At 36.1% G+C, this 16,131-nt stretch overlaps 1 protein-coding gene across 7 annotated transcripts in view; it reads left to right on the top strand.

The window, feature by feature from the left end:
• LUZP2 (leucine zipper protein 2) overlaps nucleotides 1-16,131 on the top strand; it is a 345,602-nt gene that overhangs the window by 236,981 nt on the left and 92,490 nt on the right. For all 7 annotated transcript variants that reach the window (XM_080593094.1, XM_080593097.1, XM_080593093.1 and 4 more), the window contains 3 exons: nucleotides 1,385-1,455; nucleotides 4,131-4,212; nucleotides 13,209-13,271. In XM_080593094.1, the coding sequence (XP_080449220.1) occupies nucleotides 1,385-1,455; nucleotides 4,131-4,212; nucleotides 13,209-13,271 (216 nt within the window). The remainder of the gene's footprint in view (nucleotides 1-1,384; nucleotides 1,456-4,130; nucleotides 4,213-13,208; nucleotides 13,272-16,131) is intronic.

Genomic DNA, 16,131 nt, shown 5'->3' with positions numbered 1-16,131 from the left:
GCAAATAATAATTTTGTTGATCTTGCACTGAAAGTAAAATGGATGTTTTCAAGGAAAATGCAATCTGAATGAATCTGAAATCCCTTTGACCATTTACTCAATAAACAAAATATAGTACAGTAGAACAAAAAGAGGAACAGAATAAGAATAAGCTGTCTTAGTGGACTTACCCTGCACATTTACCCTGGCAGCTACTAGGAAGGGATTTCCTTTACTGTTGTAGGCTGCCATCTTTGCTGACAAATTGCATATACACAGCCTAGTGTAGCTGCTGACTTTACCTTGTTGATATGCCATCTACACAGAGTCACTGGATTTACTGCAGGGGATTACTTTACAAGTTCAACTGATAAATTGTATTAGACGAGCTGGCAGTCAGCCAACTAGAGCTGAGACGCTTCTGCATTTAACTTGGGAGATTTTGGAGGTATTGTACATAAACTGAAAGGACAATAGTCAGATTAACTTCACAGTCAAATCAGCACTTCAGAGTGAAAAGTAGAGTAAAGATCCTGCTCTGGATCCAAAGTACTGAAATCACCAGATGATCACTCAAGAACATGTTTGTCTTTGACTGATACAACGTGCTGGCCTAGTGAAAACGTTCAGACTCCCTTTAAGTTGAGATTTTTCCCTGTATTACATGCCTTTTTAATGGATGGTATTTTTCTGACATTGCATATTTACCTCTAAGATGGTATAAGCTACCTGGGAAAAAATATATGGAGTAGCATCCTGCTATCTTCTTATGGGAAAAAAATGGGTACTGTGTGTCAGTAATATACTATAGTACATTATTGTGTTATATCGTCTTACCAGACTTCTCTGGTTCTAATTAATGTGAACTGTTACCTATAGAACATTTTCTCACCACCACCACCCCCCTTGCTGCCTTAAATACTTTACCACTACTTTTTTATATTTTTTTCTTATTTCTTATAGAAATGTGATCCAGCATGTAGTTACTTTATTTTAGAATGGGATTTTTTATGCAGCAAAGTTGAAGGTAGTACTCAGCAAAATTATACTGTGTGAGGTATTTTAGACTTAATGCTTCAGAGATCCAGAGATATGCAAAGAGGTCTGTGGTATTATATTCTGTACTCACACTTGTATTTGTCTTGCCTTCTTAATGTATTTTTGGTGCTTCTAAACTTATATCATGTAATCAGATCTCACTTAAACAGGCAAAACAGACGTGTACAGTTAGCAGTGGTGAGTTATGCTGTAGAGAAAAGTCAGGCTATTCCTCCTTTTCTAACCTTTTCTCATTAATATCTGTAATTCACTGGGAATGTTTTATGAAAGAGGTCCCAATTAATCATTTCACAAATGAAAAACATTCAAGATCTCTTTGGTAATTGGTTTCTTGCTTTGTTACCAGTCTTTGAAAAATGATGAAGCATCAGCCAGAGGTGATGTGCAGAAACTGCTGGAACTGGGCCAAAAGCAAAGGTAAGACACACCTTCTTCCTTTTCTTTCCTTTCTAGACAAAAAGATGTAAGATTACAAAAGGCCATCCGTCTTTCTGCTTTAAATTATAAACACTAATGTAGTCTGGGTGCTGCTGATCATAAGAATAACAGTAAAATAAAGGCAAGGAATGTTATTCAGGGAAATTTTGAAAACAAATGACATACAAGCTGATATTGGACATATATGAGGAAAAGGCATTAAAATGCTACAGTGAGATATCTGCTAATGAAAACGGTTTTGACCCTTCTACATGACACTTTCTTTTCATTAGTACTGTTATTTCTCAGCACTGTGTGACCTAATTCTCTTAAATATTGGAATTCAAACATAAGTAATATAGGGAGCGGTCACTTCATCTGAAACAATATGTTTCTTAAATTTTTGTCTAGAAAGAAAAACATATTAAAAACTTAAAGTACAGTGCATACTGCCTTCATTGTTAGAAATGCAATACTTAAATTCTTTATTCCTTTTATTGCTGATACTGCATTTAGTAGAAGTACATACAAAATTACACTTGTATAGAAGGCTTGTAATACAACGACCTTCAGTTCTTCAATACAAAACAAATTGAAGCCATAATGAAATACCACAGAATTTTACATTTTTACTTCCATGGAGAAGGATCACATACATCAGAATCTTTCAGATATTCCAGATAAATCTATTAAATGATTAAAGCATTTAGTTCAGCAATTATTCTATTTAAACACTTATATGTTATATGGATTTGATACAACTGAAAGGTATATTTCTCAGCATCATAGCTGCCCCTGCCATGGGCTCTATCCTTCATACATAACTGTGTTTTTGCAGTGGTTTGACTGTTGTGCAACTCTTATATAAAGCAGTGACATTAAGTGATTTACAAGTATTAAGACTACACAGTGAATAGATGTTCTGAGTTGCTGATAGGAAAAATCCAGTGGGCTAAGGGAAAACTAAATACATTAGTCATATACTCCAAGTTATTTTCCTAATATCTTTCATAAATGTCCCCTTGGTCCCAAAGTCCATCCAAAAGGAAATGTGAACTTGTGCTTCTAAGGGTATCAACTACCGAGTATACTATTGCATAGCAGCAGTTCCCAGAGACAGACTGGGAATCAATGCAACATGCAGTATGCTACTGAGCAACCCTCACTCTCCTGCAGCAAAGAAAAGGCTTTTGATATATACTTCAATAGAATGTCTTGGAACTATTGTGGGTACTTGAAAACTGTTTACGAGCTCACTGTATTTTACTTTGAGAGCTATGGAAGTCCAATATAAGAAGCAACTGTTAACAATGTGCCAAGGAATCTCCCTCATAGAATTTAACAAATGGTCACAGTTTATTTGCCAAGAAACTCAGGCAATACTTCTGCAGTAAGTCAAGAACAGTGAACTTAGGGTTCCACTTAAATGTGCTGTATTTGAACCACAATCCAAAATATATTACAATATTAATCTTACAATCAACTTGGTTTGGACAAATGTGAGCTCTGTCTGGTCTGCGACCACTGCTTTGATTATTCCTGTGGTGATGGATGACACAGTAAAGTTTGGAGTGCTAGAATCTTGGCTTGTGCTAGCTCTGCTGGCTTCCCATTAGATTGTTTTTTTTTTTTTTTTATTCCTTTTGTGTGAGTTCTTCAGTACTTCTCAAGCTGCAAGTAAAATTTGGTCACTTTCTACGGTGTCACCAGTTTTGTTATTGTTGTGCACCATCAACATTTTGGAATGATCACATCTGTTTATACAATAAACGGAGCTGTACTGTGCTGATGATACATCGGTTTCATGCTGCTCAGTCACTATCTCAATTAAATCTGTTTGTACCAACCTTCCCAAAATTGCAAAAGTAATTGAGGTGTCAGCTAAGAAACAGCAGCTCACAAATTCTGTTCTTGTCTGAACTAGAAGCCTTCCACTCCAATTTACTTTTCACTGGGTTTAATTATCAGCTGTATATAGACCCAGTTCTATGTTATATAAACCCAGTTCTGTGTTGGTCCTTATTCCTAGAGGTTTGTCCATGCAAGCAGCAGCACTGATAATGCTCTGCAGCTGTTCTGAAATATGTCACTCTGGTACTTTGTAACAGCTCCAAAATCTGTCATGGGTACAAAGAGATGGCCAGCAGAGGATCTCAGCTTGCTGCAATCATCTTTGGAATCACCATCAAATAAACAGTCCAAACAAGTACTTTTTTTCTCTTGTCCAGTTGTATGCCAGAATCTTCTACCGAATTTCCTCGTTTCTCTCTAGAAAGAGCCAAGTGAAAGCTGAATTACATCAGAGTATTTTTATTACTTTTTTTTTTTTAACAAGCTGTTGATATTAGTGTGGTGCCAGTTCAGTGTATTTTCAGTAGCCTGCTTTTCTTGTTCTTATTGTGCCAGTCTCTTGCTAGAAATTATGCACTGGCAGATGTTTTGCACAGCATGCTTCTTGGTAGATGTGAAAGGTAGACAATTTCCATCATAGGTAATTTGTCTTGCATTGGTACCACAGTTCACGGGGTCATTGTAGTGTTATTAGCAACACCTGTAGATACAGCACATCTGTCCATTACTCTGAGTAATTAAAGGTGCCTTTTCTTGAAAGTGAAGAATAATTTCTTAATGGATAATTGTGATGAAGTTTGTGTTCTGTGTTTTCAACAAACTAGGGAAGAAATGAAATCTCTTCAGGAGGCCTTTCAAAAGCAGCTTAATGAGGCAGCTGAGAAAGCAGAAAAGCAGCAAGCTACCGTGAGTGATTCCCTGTCCCTCTTCCATTACTTTTTCCTTCTGTCTTTTTTTTTTTTTAAACCTCCTGCCTCAGCAGTTTGTTGTAATCTCAAATATGTTTGCACATTAAAAAAATAAAATAAAAAAATCTTATGTTAAAATCTAATGTTTCAAGTATGTTAGTACTGTACAAGCTTCAGAAGAAAGGATGTGGTGAAAGTCAAACCCTAAGATATTCATCTTCACTAATTTCTGTAGGATTTAGATGTGTGTACCTAGCCTCTCAGAGGTTTGGAACTAAGTCCTTACACCGATGAGGTTACCTTTATGGACCCTCATGTCTCATCTATACCAATTTATGTTGTCATACTGTCATTAACTTTTTTGATTTACAACTGATTTTCAGCAAGAAAATAAACAGCAGAAAGTTTGATTTTGATCATACGATAAGATATAATTGTCACTACACGAAGGTAGTAAGTCCCATTAAGATTTCATGCTTTAATTCTGGATAAATAGTACAATTAGTTGGATTTGTATAGAGCACTGTAATGCTGTGGGACATAAGTAGCCAGATTTTGCTATCACAGGGGAAAATAATAAAAAAAAAAAATCTTTGCTTAATTCTTAGATATAAGTAGGGTGGGAAGGCACATGTAGGTCCTTCAACTACAGACTTAAGCATTTGTAACGTCAATGCTTAACCTGAATTTTCATATAGTTTTGAATTGTCATTTATATGGTCATGCTGGATTTTGGTTATAAATATATAGTATGTATTTATAATATATCTATATAATAGTTTTACATGCTCCCTTCTAATTAGAAACAAGGTAGATTTTGAAGTAAGTATTTCTCTTGCAGGTTTCTTTCAGTTGAGATAATCTTTGAAAGCGCTCTTTTTTTTCCCCTTTGTTACTCAGAAGGGTAAAGATACTGTTTTACCTGTTCCTTCATGCCCCACAACATATAATTACTGGATTGTTGGCACTTGTAGGCTTCTACAGAGAATAAAAGCCCTCTTCTCTTTTTGATTGGGAAAAAATAAGTAAACTGAATGCTGAATTGAACCTTGAAAAGAGTATCTTGGATCTTCCTTAGTAATCAGGGAAGAGTATATGCGTGTGTGTGTATATATTTTATATATATATATATATATAAATGTGTTAATTATTATGAACAAACATAAATCTGTCCGTGTTTTAAGATTTTGTACTAAGGCAAGATATATTGTCCTGAAATAAGAATTAGAACTTAATCCTCTCTGATAAGTATGCAAAACATGCTTTTCCAAAGTTGTCTTTTCCAGATGCACTGACGCTTTGGTGGCAGAGCAAATTCTAGCCCTACAAATTAAGAGTGGAAAACTTTTTTTTTTTTTTTTTTTAAATCTCTATATTAGATTTTGGTATTGAAAATTAATCCTGCTGCGTTAAATAAACCTCAGCTGTAGTGAATGGATTATTGGCTGTTTTTTATGATGTAATGCTATCTTTTTAACTTGAGCAACAGTGCCTTGCATAAACTCAGCCTCCAGCATAGAACTTGGGAAGAGTACAAATCCATTGCAGGAAAACAAACAAACGAACTAACAACAATGAAAACACACACACACAAAAAATACACATTCTGAATTGATAATAGAAATGAACTTGGACTTGTCAGATGGTTAGAGAAACTGAAATCTTGAGCTGTATTCTAAAACTTGCCAATAACAGAGTATTAAATCTGCCACTGATTTTAAGGAAAGCAGTACTGGCTCCTTGGTTTGTGGCATTTATTTCTTTATGCCGCAGGGTACGATGTACATAATGAAACTCACCACTACAGTGAGACCGAACGAATATTCAAAAAGCGCTTCGGGGTCCTCAGATGAAAGCTGCGATAGAAATGGAAATAAATATTATTACTGTCACACAGTGTTACTCTTCAGATCGTTTCTCTGTTTCCTGTATTTTTGAAAGCAATATGACTGCTTTGAAAGAAGGTCTAGGTACTTCGAGGCAAGCCTAGCTTGAGAATGGAAGCTTGAATTTAATTCTAATTGTGATTCTTGTTTCTAACCAAACTTAAGCATATTTTATTCTACAGGACTCAGTGAACTAAGTATTGATTTTTATCTGAGTAAATAAGAATTGAATTACATTTCTCAAAGCCATGTGCATTAAACGCTGGAGAAAAAAATGGTTGGATATATATATATATATTCATTTTCTGCTCTTTTTGAGGAGACATAATATAATGCTTACAGCATGTTAATTGTTTGTATATGTTCAACAGGGAACATACGATCTGTGTGATGGTAATGAGTGTTTCAATTATGTAAATCCAAAAGAGTATGCAAGAATTTGCAAGAATTACGTCAGTCAAATTACATGAAAAATAACCTGGAAAGTATTGAAGGGCTCGGAGTAAACCAAAAGAAAAAAAGATGCTACAGCTACAGCAATGCATTACACTTTAGAACCGAATCTTGTGCAACATACAGCAACACTTTTCACTACCATCTGCACAAATGATTTGTCAGCAACAGTTATAAAGGATAGCACAAATGTTATGAAATTTGTTGTGCATGTTTACCCTGTTATTTATTTATTAACTCTTTAGGATTAGAGAAGCCAAGCATGTTAGGGCAAGCTTTTTTTTCTAGAAATGATATGGCAGAATTAGGTTCAATTCATGCCTCTATCCAGGATAATAAAATGTGCAGAGGAAAACTATTGTGGTGAGGATGGTTTAAATTTTCAAATAATCCTATGTTGCAAAGTTCAAGGTCAAATGCAGTCTTACAGAATTCTTTGTATTGTGAGGATCTTCTCTGGTCTACCAGCCAGCTCACAATAGAACTATGGATTATTTATCTTTCAAAAAATATTTCTAAAATTATGTTTGTTAAGAGCATTCTGCTGGATTTAGGTGTACAATACTTATACAAAATGTTCTGTCTGTATAGGACAAATCCATATAACCTGTTGGCCTCTTTAGCCAACAGGTAGAAAGCTGATAGAGCTTTTTGGTATGCATTTAATAATTACCAAAGTAGTTTATAATAGGTTGTAGTGCAGTTAATAAAGTCAAACTATGTGTAAATGTGAGGTGAAATCACTTGTCCAAGACACAGAATTAGGGAGCATGGACCAATTTTCACATTTGTTAACAAAGAAACAGAGGACAAATGATACATTTATGTAACTTTCAAGTGTTTTTTCAGTGAACTTGAATACATAGATAAGTAGTGATTCTGTATCTCTGCACTAGGTTAACAAACCCTTGAGAGATTTTTGTATAAGGGCTCTTCACTTGTCTGCACTTCATACTATTAGTATCCTCAATGATACAGTTATTTTTAGGAAGGAAAAAATGTGCAAAGTTGTTTTCCATTAACTTCAAAGTCTATAAAATGAGATGGACTGTTGTTGATGAATGAGAAAGTAAAGAATGGAACAGGAAAATGACCTTGAGGATAGGGAGAAAAAAAACAGGGAAGGTAGAGTAAGTAGATGAAGCTAGGTCTGCCTTTTCATTTTGTTGCTGCTGCTATTTTATATCATGGTAACAATTTTTAAAAAGACATGGTGATGGAGTTGTTTGACAATACAATTGTTATACAGTCTGTCAAAATAAAGCAGAAAATATGTCAGCACAAAATCTTTTTTTTTCCAGCTTCTCGGTATTCACTATGAAAAATTAGAATTAAGTAATAGATTGTTCATGACTTGCAAAAAATAAACGATATGGTTAATTTGATATCAGTAGGGTGTTCTTAGTAGTAAAATACAAATAGAACATGCAAAATTGATTTCAGAGAGATTCACTGACAAAGAAGAATCTTTAGAGCTATCTTCAACTCATGCTTACAATGTTTTTCATAAAAAGATAGGACGTCCATTTCACTTGAGCAATGTGTTTTGTTTACTAACAATTCTTGTGACAGGTCCAAGTCCTAAATGTCTGTGACAAAAATGTTTCTTGATTAAAATACAGCTTACAACTTAAGTTACGTTCATCTACGAAATACTAATAGGCAAAAAAATGTTTAGTTTTGCTTTCAGAAGAATTTAACACTTTGCCAAACACTTTTTTCCAAAGGTGGGAATTTTTTTTTATTTTTATGTTTAAATGTAAAAGTGTAACCCATTCTCTCTGGCTTTTGGAATCAATTCCTACATTAACTTGAAAATAAGACAATGAAAATGAATATTGAGTATACAAGGGCTATGAAATATTACCTAAGAAGTTAAGTGTTGGCGAGTGTATTTCAGTCCTATCTTAACTGTTCAGGTCTTAGTCCTGAACAGCGTACAAGATGTCTGGAGGTAAGCGAATAAGTGTACAGCTGAGTTTTGACTGTGCAGTAATGACTTTATATTGGTATTCCTTCATCCTTCGTCTGTAGTGAATAACTAACTATTGTCTGACTCTTAGAATTAGATCACTGCCATCTGCTAAAGCATTCTGTATTTCGATAGGGGAAAATTTAATTTGAACATTTCAAGGTCACAGACTGCTGTGAGTAAAGGCTACTGGATGGAAGCTGTTGCCTTTAATAAACATAATGAGCTCTGAAGCACACAAAGCTCTGAGTACCTTGGATGTCTGTCTCCAGGAGACAGAAGCAGTGTCCTTGCTTAATATTGCAGTTCAGCCTTAGAACACCGATCCATTTTCATTATGTATTTTCATAATTACAGCTAGATAGTAATTAAAGACAGCCAACATTAAGAAAGAGCTGAATGTCAAACAAGAAAAAAGAGCGGGTAGTAAGTGGAAAAGATGTAGCTTTAAATAAGGGTAGATTTAGGTTAGATATTAGGAAGAAATTATTTCCTATGAGGGCGGTGAGGCCCTGGAACAGGTTGCCTAGAGAAGCTGTTGATGCCCCATCCCTGGAAGTATCCCAAGCCAGGTTGGATGGGGTTTTGAGCAACCTGGTCTGGTGGGTGGTGTCCCTGCCCATGGCAGGAGGGTTGGAACTAGGGGATCCTGAAGGGCGACTTGCAACCCAAGCCATTCTATGATTCTATGTAGAAAGTTTCATAGTTTAAATTTTTTCATTTTGTGTACGTTTATATTAAAGCTGAGCTTTAACCTATTCATGTGTATTATGCTTTAACCTATTCATGTGTGTTATGCTATCAAGATTTGGAGACAGAAAGCCAAATTTTACACTTGTTCTTGAAAAGCAGTTTGTGCACTGCAAGTTGCCCCTAAACTGTACATTATGACTTCAGATTCTGAAGCAAAATTGTTATTCCCTGTCCTTGGGACTGACTAAAAGCATCATGCAGATAATCTGGTACAGGCTCATCTGCCTTAAAGCATGAAATTATAGACATAGGTGTACTTAAATGGATAGATAGATTATCTCTATAGTACTTCCAGTAGCCATGCCTTACAAATTCCTCCTATGTAGCTCTCTACAGATATACAAGTGGCTCTTCAGCTGTTAGAGATTTAGTAGAACAGCTCTAAAAATGCTGCTGTAATATGCAAGCAAAAATGAATGGCTTCTTAATTAATGCTGGTATAGCTTTTTTTTTTTTTTTAAAAAAAAGTAGTGTTCTTACAGTTTTGGTTTACTTGAATAATGAAAATGTGTAAGTTAGCACTATTTAGAATGTCTGTAAAAGTGATCACAGAATCACAGAATCGTCTAGGTTGGAAGAGACCTCCAAGATCATCTAGTCCAACCTCAGCCCTAACACTAACAAGTCCTCCACTAAACCATATCACTAAGGGCTACATCTAAATGTCTTTTAAAGACCTCCAGGGATGGCGACTCAACCACCTCCCTGGGCAGTCCATTCCAGTGCCTAACAACCCTTTCAGTAAAGAAGTTCTTCCTAACATCCAACCTAAACCTCCCCTGGCGCAACTTTAGCCCATTCCCCCTCGTCCTGTCACCAGACCAACCCCCACCTCTCTACAGCCTCCTTTAAGGTACCTATAGAGAGCGATGAGGTCTCCCCTGAGCCTCCTCTTCTCCAGGCTAAACAACCCCAGCTCCCTCAGCTGCTCCTCATAAGACTTGTTCTCCAGACCCCTCACCAGCTTGGTCGCCCTTCTCTGGACTCGCTCGAGCACCTCCATGTCCTTCTTGTAGCGAGGGGGCCAAAACTGAACACAGTACTCAAGGTGCGGCCTCACCAGAGCCGAGTACAGGGGGACAATCACCTCCCTAGCCCTGCTGGCCACACTGCTTCTTATGCAAGCCAGAATGCTGTTGGCCTTCTTGGCCACCTGAGCACACTGCTGGCTCATATTCAGCTGCCTATCAACCAGTACTCCCAGGTCCTTCTCTGCCAGGCAGCTTTCCAACCACTCTTCTCCCAGCCTGTAGCGCTGCTTGGGGTTGTTACGCCCCAGATGCAGGACTGGGCACTTGGCCTTGTTGAACTTCATGCAGTTGACCTCAGCCCAACAGTCCAGCCTATCCAGATCCTCCTGCAGAGCCTTCCTTCCCTCGAGCAGATCGACATACGCACCTAACTTGGTGTCATCTGCAAACTTACTGAGTTTGATATCAAATGCATGTATATGTGAGGAGCAACATAAATTACTGGTTTAACTTGCTGGTTAAATTAACAATTTTGTTGTGTCATAGATATCTTTTCCCTGAAAGATCCAAGCTTATATTTACAGGCTATGTATAGAGAGCACTCAGTCAATAAATCCACTACCATATCTTTTTTGGTATTTCATATATATTCATATTTAGGTAGAAGTGATATGCTCTGAAGGAATATTAACATTCTCTTCTCTGCCTGGCCGAGAAGGACCTGGGAGTATTGGTGGATAGTCGGCTGAATATGAGCCAGCAGTGTGCTCAGGTGGCCAAGAAGGCCAACGGCATCCTGGCCTGTATAAGAAGCAGTGTGGCCAGCAGGTCGAGGGAAGTGATTGTGCCCCTGTACTCGGCTCTGGTGAGGCCGCACCTCGAGTACTGTGTTCAGTTTTGGGCCCCTCGCTACAGGAAGGACATGGACGTGCTCGAGCGAGTCCAGAGAAGGGCGACCAAGCTGGTGAGGGGTCTGGAGAACAAGGCTTACGAGGAGCGGCTGAGGGAGCTGGGCTTGTTCAGCCTGGAGAAGAGGAGGCTCAAGGGTGACCTCATCGCTCTCTACAGTTACCTGAAAGGAGGCTGTAGAGAGGTGGGGGTTGGTCTATTCTCCCACGTGCCTAGTGACAGGACGAGGGGGAATGGGCTAAAGTTGCGACAGGGGAGTTTTAGGTTGGATGTTAGGAAGTACTTCTTTACCGAAAGGGTTATTAAGCATTGGAACGGGCTGCCCAGGGAGGTGGTGGAGTCACCATCCCTGGAGGTCTTTAAAAGACGTTTAGATGTAGAGCTTAGGGATATGGTTTAGTGGAGTACTTAGTGTTAGGTCGGAGGTTGGACTCGATGATCTTGAGGTCTCTTCCAACCTAGAGAAATCTGTGAATCTGTGAATCTTGAGAATTAGAGTGAAGAAAAAGAATGCTCTTTAACAGAGCAATATATTTTTTGTAAACATCGGATGGTAGTTCGCAAATCTTTTAAACAGCAGAAAATATATCATGTGAATAGTTAATTTCTTATTTTTTTCAGTTAATCCTGACCTCATACTTAGATTGTGACTTTTGTTGTTGTGCAAAAACTTGATATTTATTATACATTGTACATAGACCAAATTTCATTATTTGCAGACATAATCGCTAGAGAAGTACTGAATGTATTCATCTTTTGTTAAAACATGATCCTCATTGGTATCTGTACATAGTTAGTGTTCCCATAACCTACCTAATTATTTAGACAAAATTTGGGAAGCATTTAAAAAAGAAGCTCTGTTATGTGTGTCAGTTGATATTCATCCCATGTACCCCCTACTGACTTTGCTCTCTTAAGTGATAGTGTTCTGTGACTTCTCTTTTGATATTGATAAGAGTGATGTCAAGCCCAGTGATGGCTAAATTACTGACATCTACCTACTTGAGTGAGGACGTGATTCTAAGAACAACTGTCACATTGCACAGATTCCCTGTCGCTTTTGATCTGTGTGATAATCAAAGCTATGTTCTAGGTCAGCTTATTTGTAGTCTAACTCAAAAAGTAATTTTTTTTTCTGAGATTTTGTTTTTCTTAACAAGTTTTCTGCAGCGGCAGATGAGCTGTAGTTTCCCAGGAATGTAGGTAGAGTGTTGGATCAATGGTGGAGAGAACAATGAATGGGGTATTGGGTATATAAGCATGAGACTTGTGGAAAATGGAGGAAGATGCTCGTGGATACCTTAAAGTAAAGAGACTGTGTTGATTTAATCGTAGTTGTTATAATCACTATCTCCTTTTTCCCATTATGTTCTTTAAGTCCAGAGGAAAGCCTATTCCTAAGAGAAACTTTGGCTGATTTGTAAATACTATATTTTAAACTCTTTGATAAACTAAGATGGAAAGTTTTACCTTCCAGGACAAATGTTTGAAATAAAAAAGGACAAAGGACCAAATTCAAACAATTGTATATACAAATTACACTTTATTCCATAGATCAGTCTGATGGGAATTGAGAACTTCATCTTGTTAGTTCCAGTAACATAGCATTCGAATCAAGTAACTGTTAGAAACCTGCTATTAAAGATGTGGTGTTCTTAGATGGTTAAAATATTATAGACTATAATGTCAGATAATATTTTTATAAAAATCTTGAATTTTCTTAAGATCACCTTGGACTTCACTCCAAAGAACAAATACTATATCTACTGGTACAAAGCCTTTTTATGCAGTGATTTTCTTCTTTTCATTATATGTGTCCTAGTACATATCATAGTATGCATAGTATGCATTTATAGATTATTCGGTAAATAACTGTGACCTATACCGATGTGGTTGACCAACGATAGTTTTCTAAGATACTAGAACACTATTTGTTAGGGCCAGGTATAATTGTATTTTTTTTAAAGCCAGTCCGAAAAAAAAAAAAAAGTTTGAGATGATGTTTACCTACGTTTCAAAAACTCACTCAGCATTTTTTTAAAACTTCTAGATTAACTTTTTGAAGACTGAAATGGAAAGGAAAAGCAAAATGATCCGTGACCTCCAAAACGAGGTAAGAGGAACATGTAATTGTCAACAATAGATACAAGAAGATATTTTCAAAGTTTCAATTTTTGAACATTATTGAATATGTTTAAGATTTTACTCAAATATTCAACAGAAAAAGCAATGAAATGTATCAGTATTTATCCCATTCTTGTGTTAGAATTGTGGAATGATGGAAGTTTCAGTACTTACTGTGATCTGCCTCTGCAGAATATTAGGTGATAAGTATTATATTTCATCACAGAAATTAATTTTACTTATTGTGGTATTTTTAGAGTGTAAAAAAAATAAATTAAGCTTAGACTGAATGGGCTAATAAAACAAATTATAATGATTTCAATCTTCTTTTCTAATATAGTTTTTTAATTCATACCATACCTATATCTGCTTATTAACCGAGGATGAAAAATAATGGACAATGATTTACTTGATTAATCCACATATAAACAAAAGGTTGGTTTTGACTTGAGGTAGTTGTTTTTCAAAAGCATGATATGAGTGCTAAATTTACCAAAGGATAGTATCTGAGCTTTTATCATACTTGTATAAATTCATGAGCACTGCATGATCCTAAAAATAAACTTCTTGAAAGTTAAAGGTGGAAAGATAAAACAGGAAAGAAAACAAAGTATCCTGACATTGCTATTGCTTTTCTATATGTAGTTAGTACATTGTATTTCAATTTATCTTATTTAAATGGCTGAGTACAAATGGACCAAACATAATACATCTTAACCTGTACCTTTTTGGTACATACTTTTACCCCTTGTTTTTTCATCTAGTTTAACATTATATAGAATCAGGAAAATCTTCATTCAGCATTTACGCTGAAAAAAGTTATGATTTGACTCCATATTTAAAACATATATTATTGAAGTAGGAAGATAAGTGTTCAGTGAAATACTTCAAAAGCAAAAGCAACCAAAAACGACAATGTACGTTTAGAAAAACTATTTCAATGAATGTTATTTAGATTAGTGACTGATGCTATAGCCTATGAAGTATCCTGGAGTACCCTATCCATAGGTATTTTCCCTCTGATCCCGTTGAAATGAGAATGGGGTGGTTCTCATTTGTTTGGTACTATTCAGTAGAGAAACTGCTGGGCTTAGTCTCTAAAATAGGAATATAGCCCTTAATGGCTTTATCTTTTTGTTTTACTGATTTGCCCAGGTAGAAAAGATTTTATCACAGGAAATAAAATAGTAGAACATAAGAATGTTTAGTATGTTTTTGTTTTGTTTGTTTTATTTATACTGTCTTTTAGATACCAAAAAGAGAAAAGAGCTAATATGGATGATGCTGATCATATGGGAGGGGGGAAGGGGATGGGGTGGGGGAGCAGAGAACAGTGATTAAGTACACAAGTATATATATATAACTGAACAGCAATGAGACTAATTTGCTGAATCATGATTTTTCTGCACTTGCACTCCTTTCAAAGCAAAGACTGCAACATACAGTGCAATTTTATGTTGGCTTATATTTGTTTGGTAATCTTTGTCAGCCACTGGCAATTCTATGAAGACTTCATTTTCAAGCTGCATGTGAACAACTCTTTTTAGGAAATAGTACTAAAATGTTTCCCAGGGACTGGATCACATATACATACTTTTACAACATTTTACGAGGAAAAATTAATACTTAGAACAAGTCAAAAGTATGGTTGTACCATCCTTGTAGGACAATATTTGTAATCTTAACTGAATGTGGAAAAATATCGTACAATTTCTGGGTGGTTGTCATCTAAAATGCTTCTTTAGGTTCACATCCTCAATATTTACACATGTAAATATAAACTTTCTCTAGTTTGAAATGCCAAACTTTATTTAAAAAATGCTGCTTGGAAAGTACTTCTTGCACCAAGGCAGTGTTATTGAATTTATTTTTTCAATTTAAGGGTCACAAGGGAAATTTTAGCATGGCTTGCACATTATTCTTAAGAGAGAATCTGAACATGAGTAATGAACCTACATCTGGTATAGCCCCAGTTATGGGTAAAGAGTCTGCATAATGTGTACTGACTAAAGGAAAACTTTTGACTCTCTAATAGGACATTCTTAAAAGGAAGCTAATGCAGTAAAAAGATTGTAGGCACTGTTTATTTTGCATATATTTTAGGAGGAAATACAGAACAGTATTTGTGATTAAAGAAGCGATATGATCCTAGAGTGGCCTGGAAATCAGAAGCTCCAGCGTGCTTTTCTTAGAATCATAGAATCATTCAGGTCGGAAAAGAGCTCCAAGATCATCTATTCCAATCTTTTAACCTAGTACTAAAGTTCACCACTAAACCATGCTACTGAGTTTTAAATCTACACACTTCTTGAAGACCTCCAGAGATGGTGACTACACCACTTCCGAGGGCAGTCTATTCCAATGCCACACAGCCTTTTCAGTAAAGAAATTTATTCTAATATCCAACATAATTTGACTTAACTAAACTTGCCATGAAATAGATTTGATTTGAGAGGATTGCTTAGTCCTGTGCTTTAGGTAGTGTGTGGAGAAGGAACTAATAGCTATGCCTACCTAATGGCTTTTTATTAAAACTTCTATAGTATGTTGCCAGTTGCCTAAAAGTCCACTAACAACAGATTTTCTGGAATTTCAATTATTGTTATTGAACACTTCACTAAGGACCTCATAGTTTGATAAAGAGATGGACAAAATAAATTGTATGATTTTGAGGAAACGGTGTTTATCTAAGCCCTACCTCCAATCACTGAATATACAGTACGCTTTTAAGAAACCTGTTAGTAAGATTGGGTATGCTGTATATTTAATTAATAGATGGTATTTTATATACAATTTAAAGACAGTTCTGTCTGCATACAGATGGGTAGAGAAACAATAAAAATGGAATT

The sequence above is a fragment of the Anser brachyrhynchus genome (assembly GCF_964034855.1).
Source record: "Anser brachyrhynchus genome assembly, chromosome: 5".
Lineage (NCBI taxonomy): Eukaryota > Metazoa > Chordata > Aves > Anseriformes > Anatidae > Anser > Anser brachyrhynchus.
Note: the sequence above shows the minus strand (reverse complement) of the source record. Positions and strands in the feature narration are given on the sequence as shown.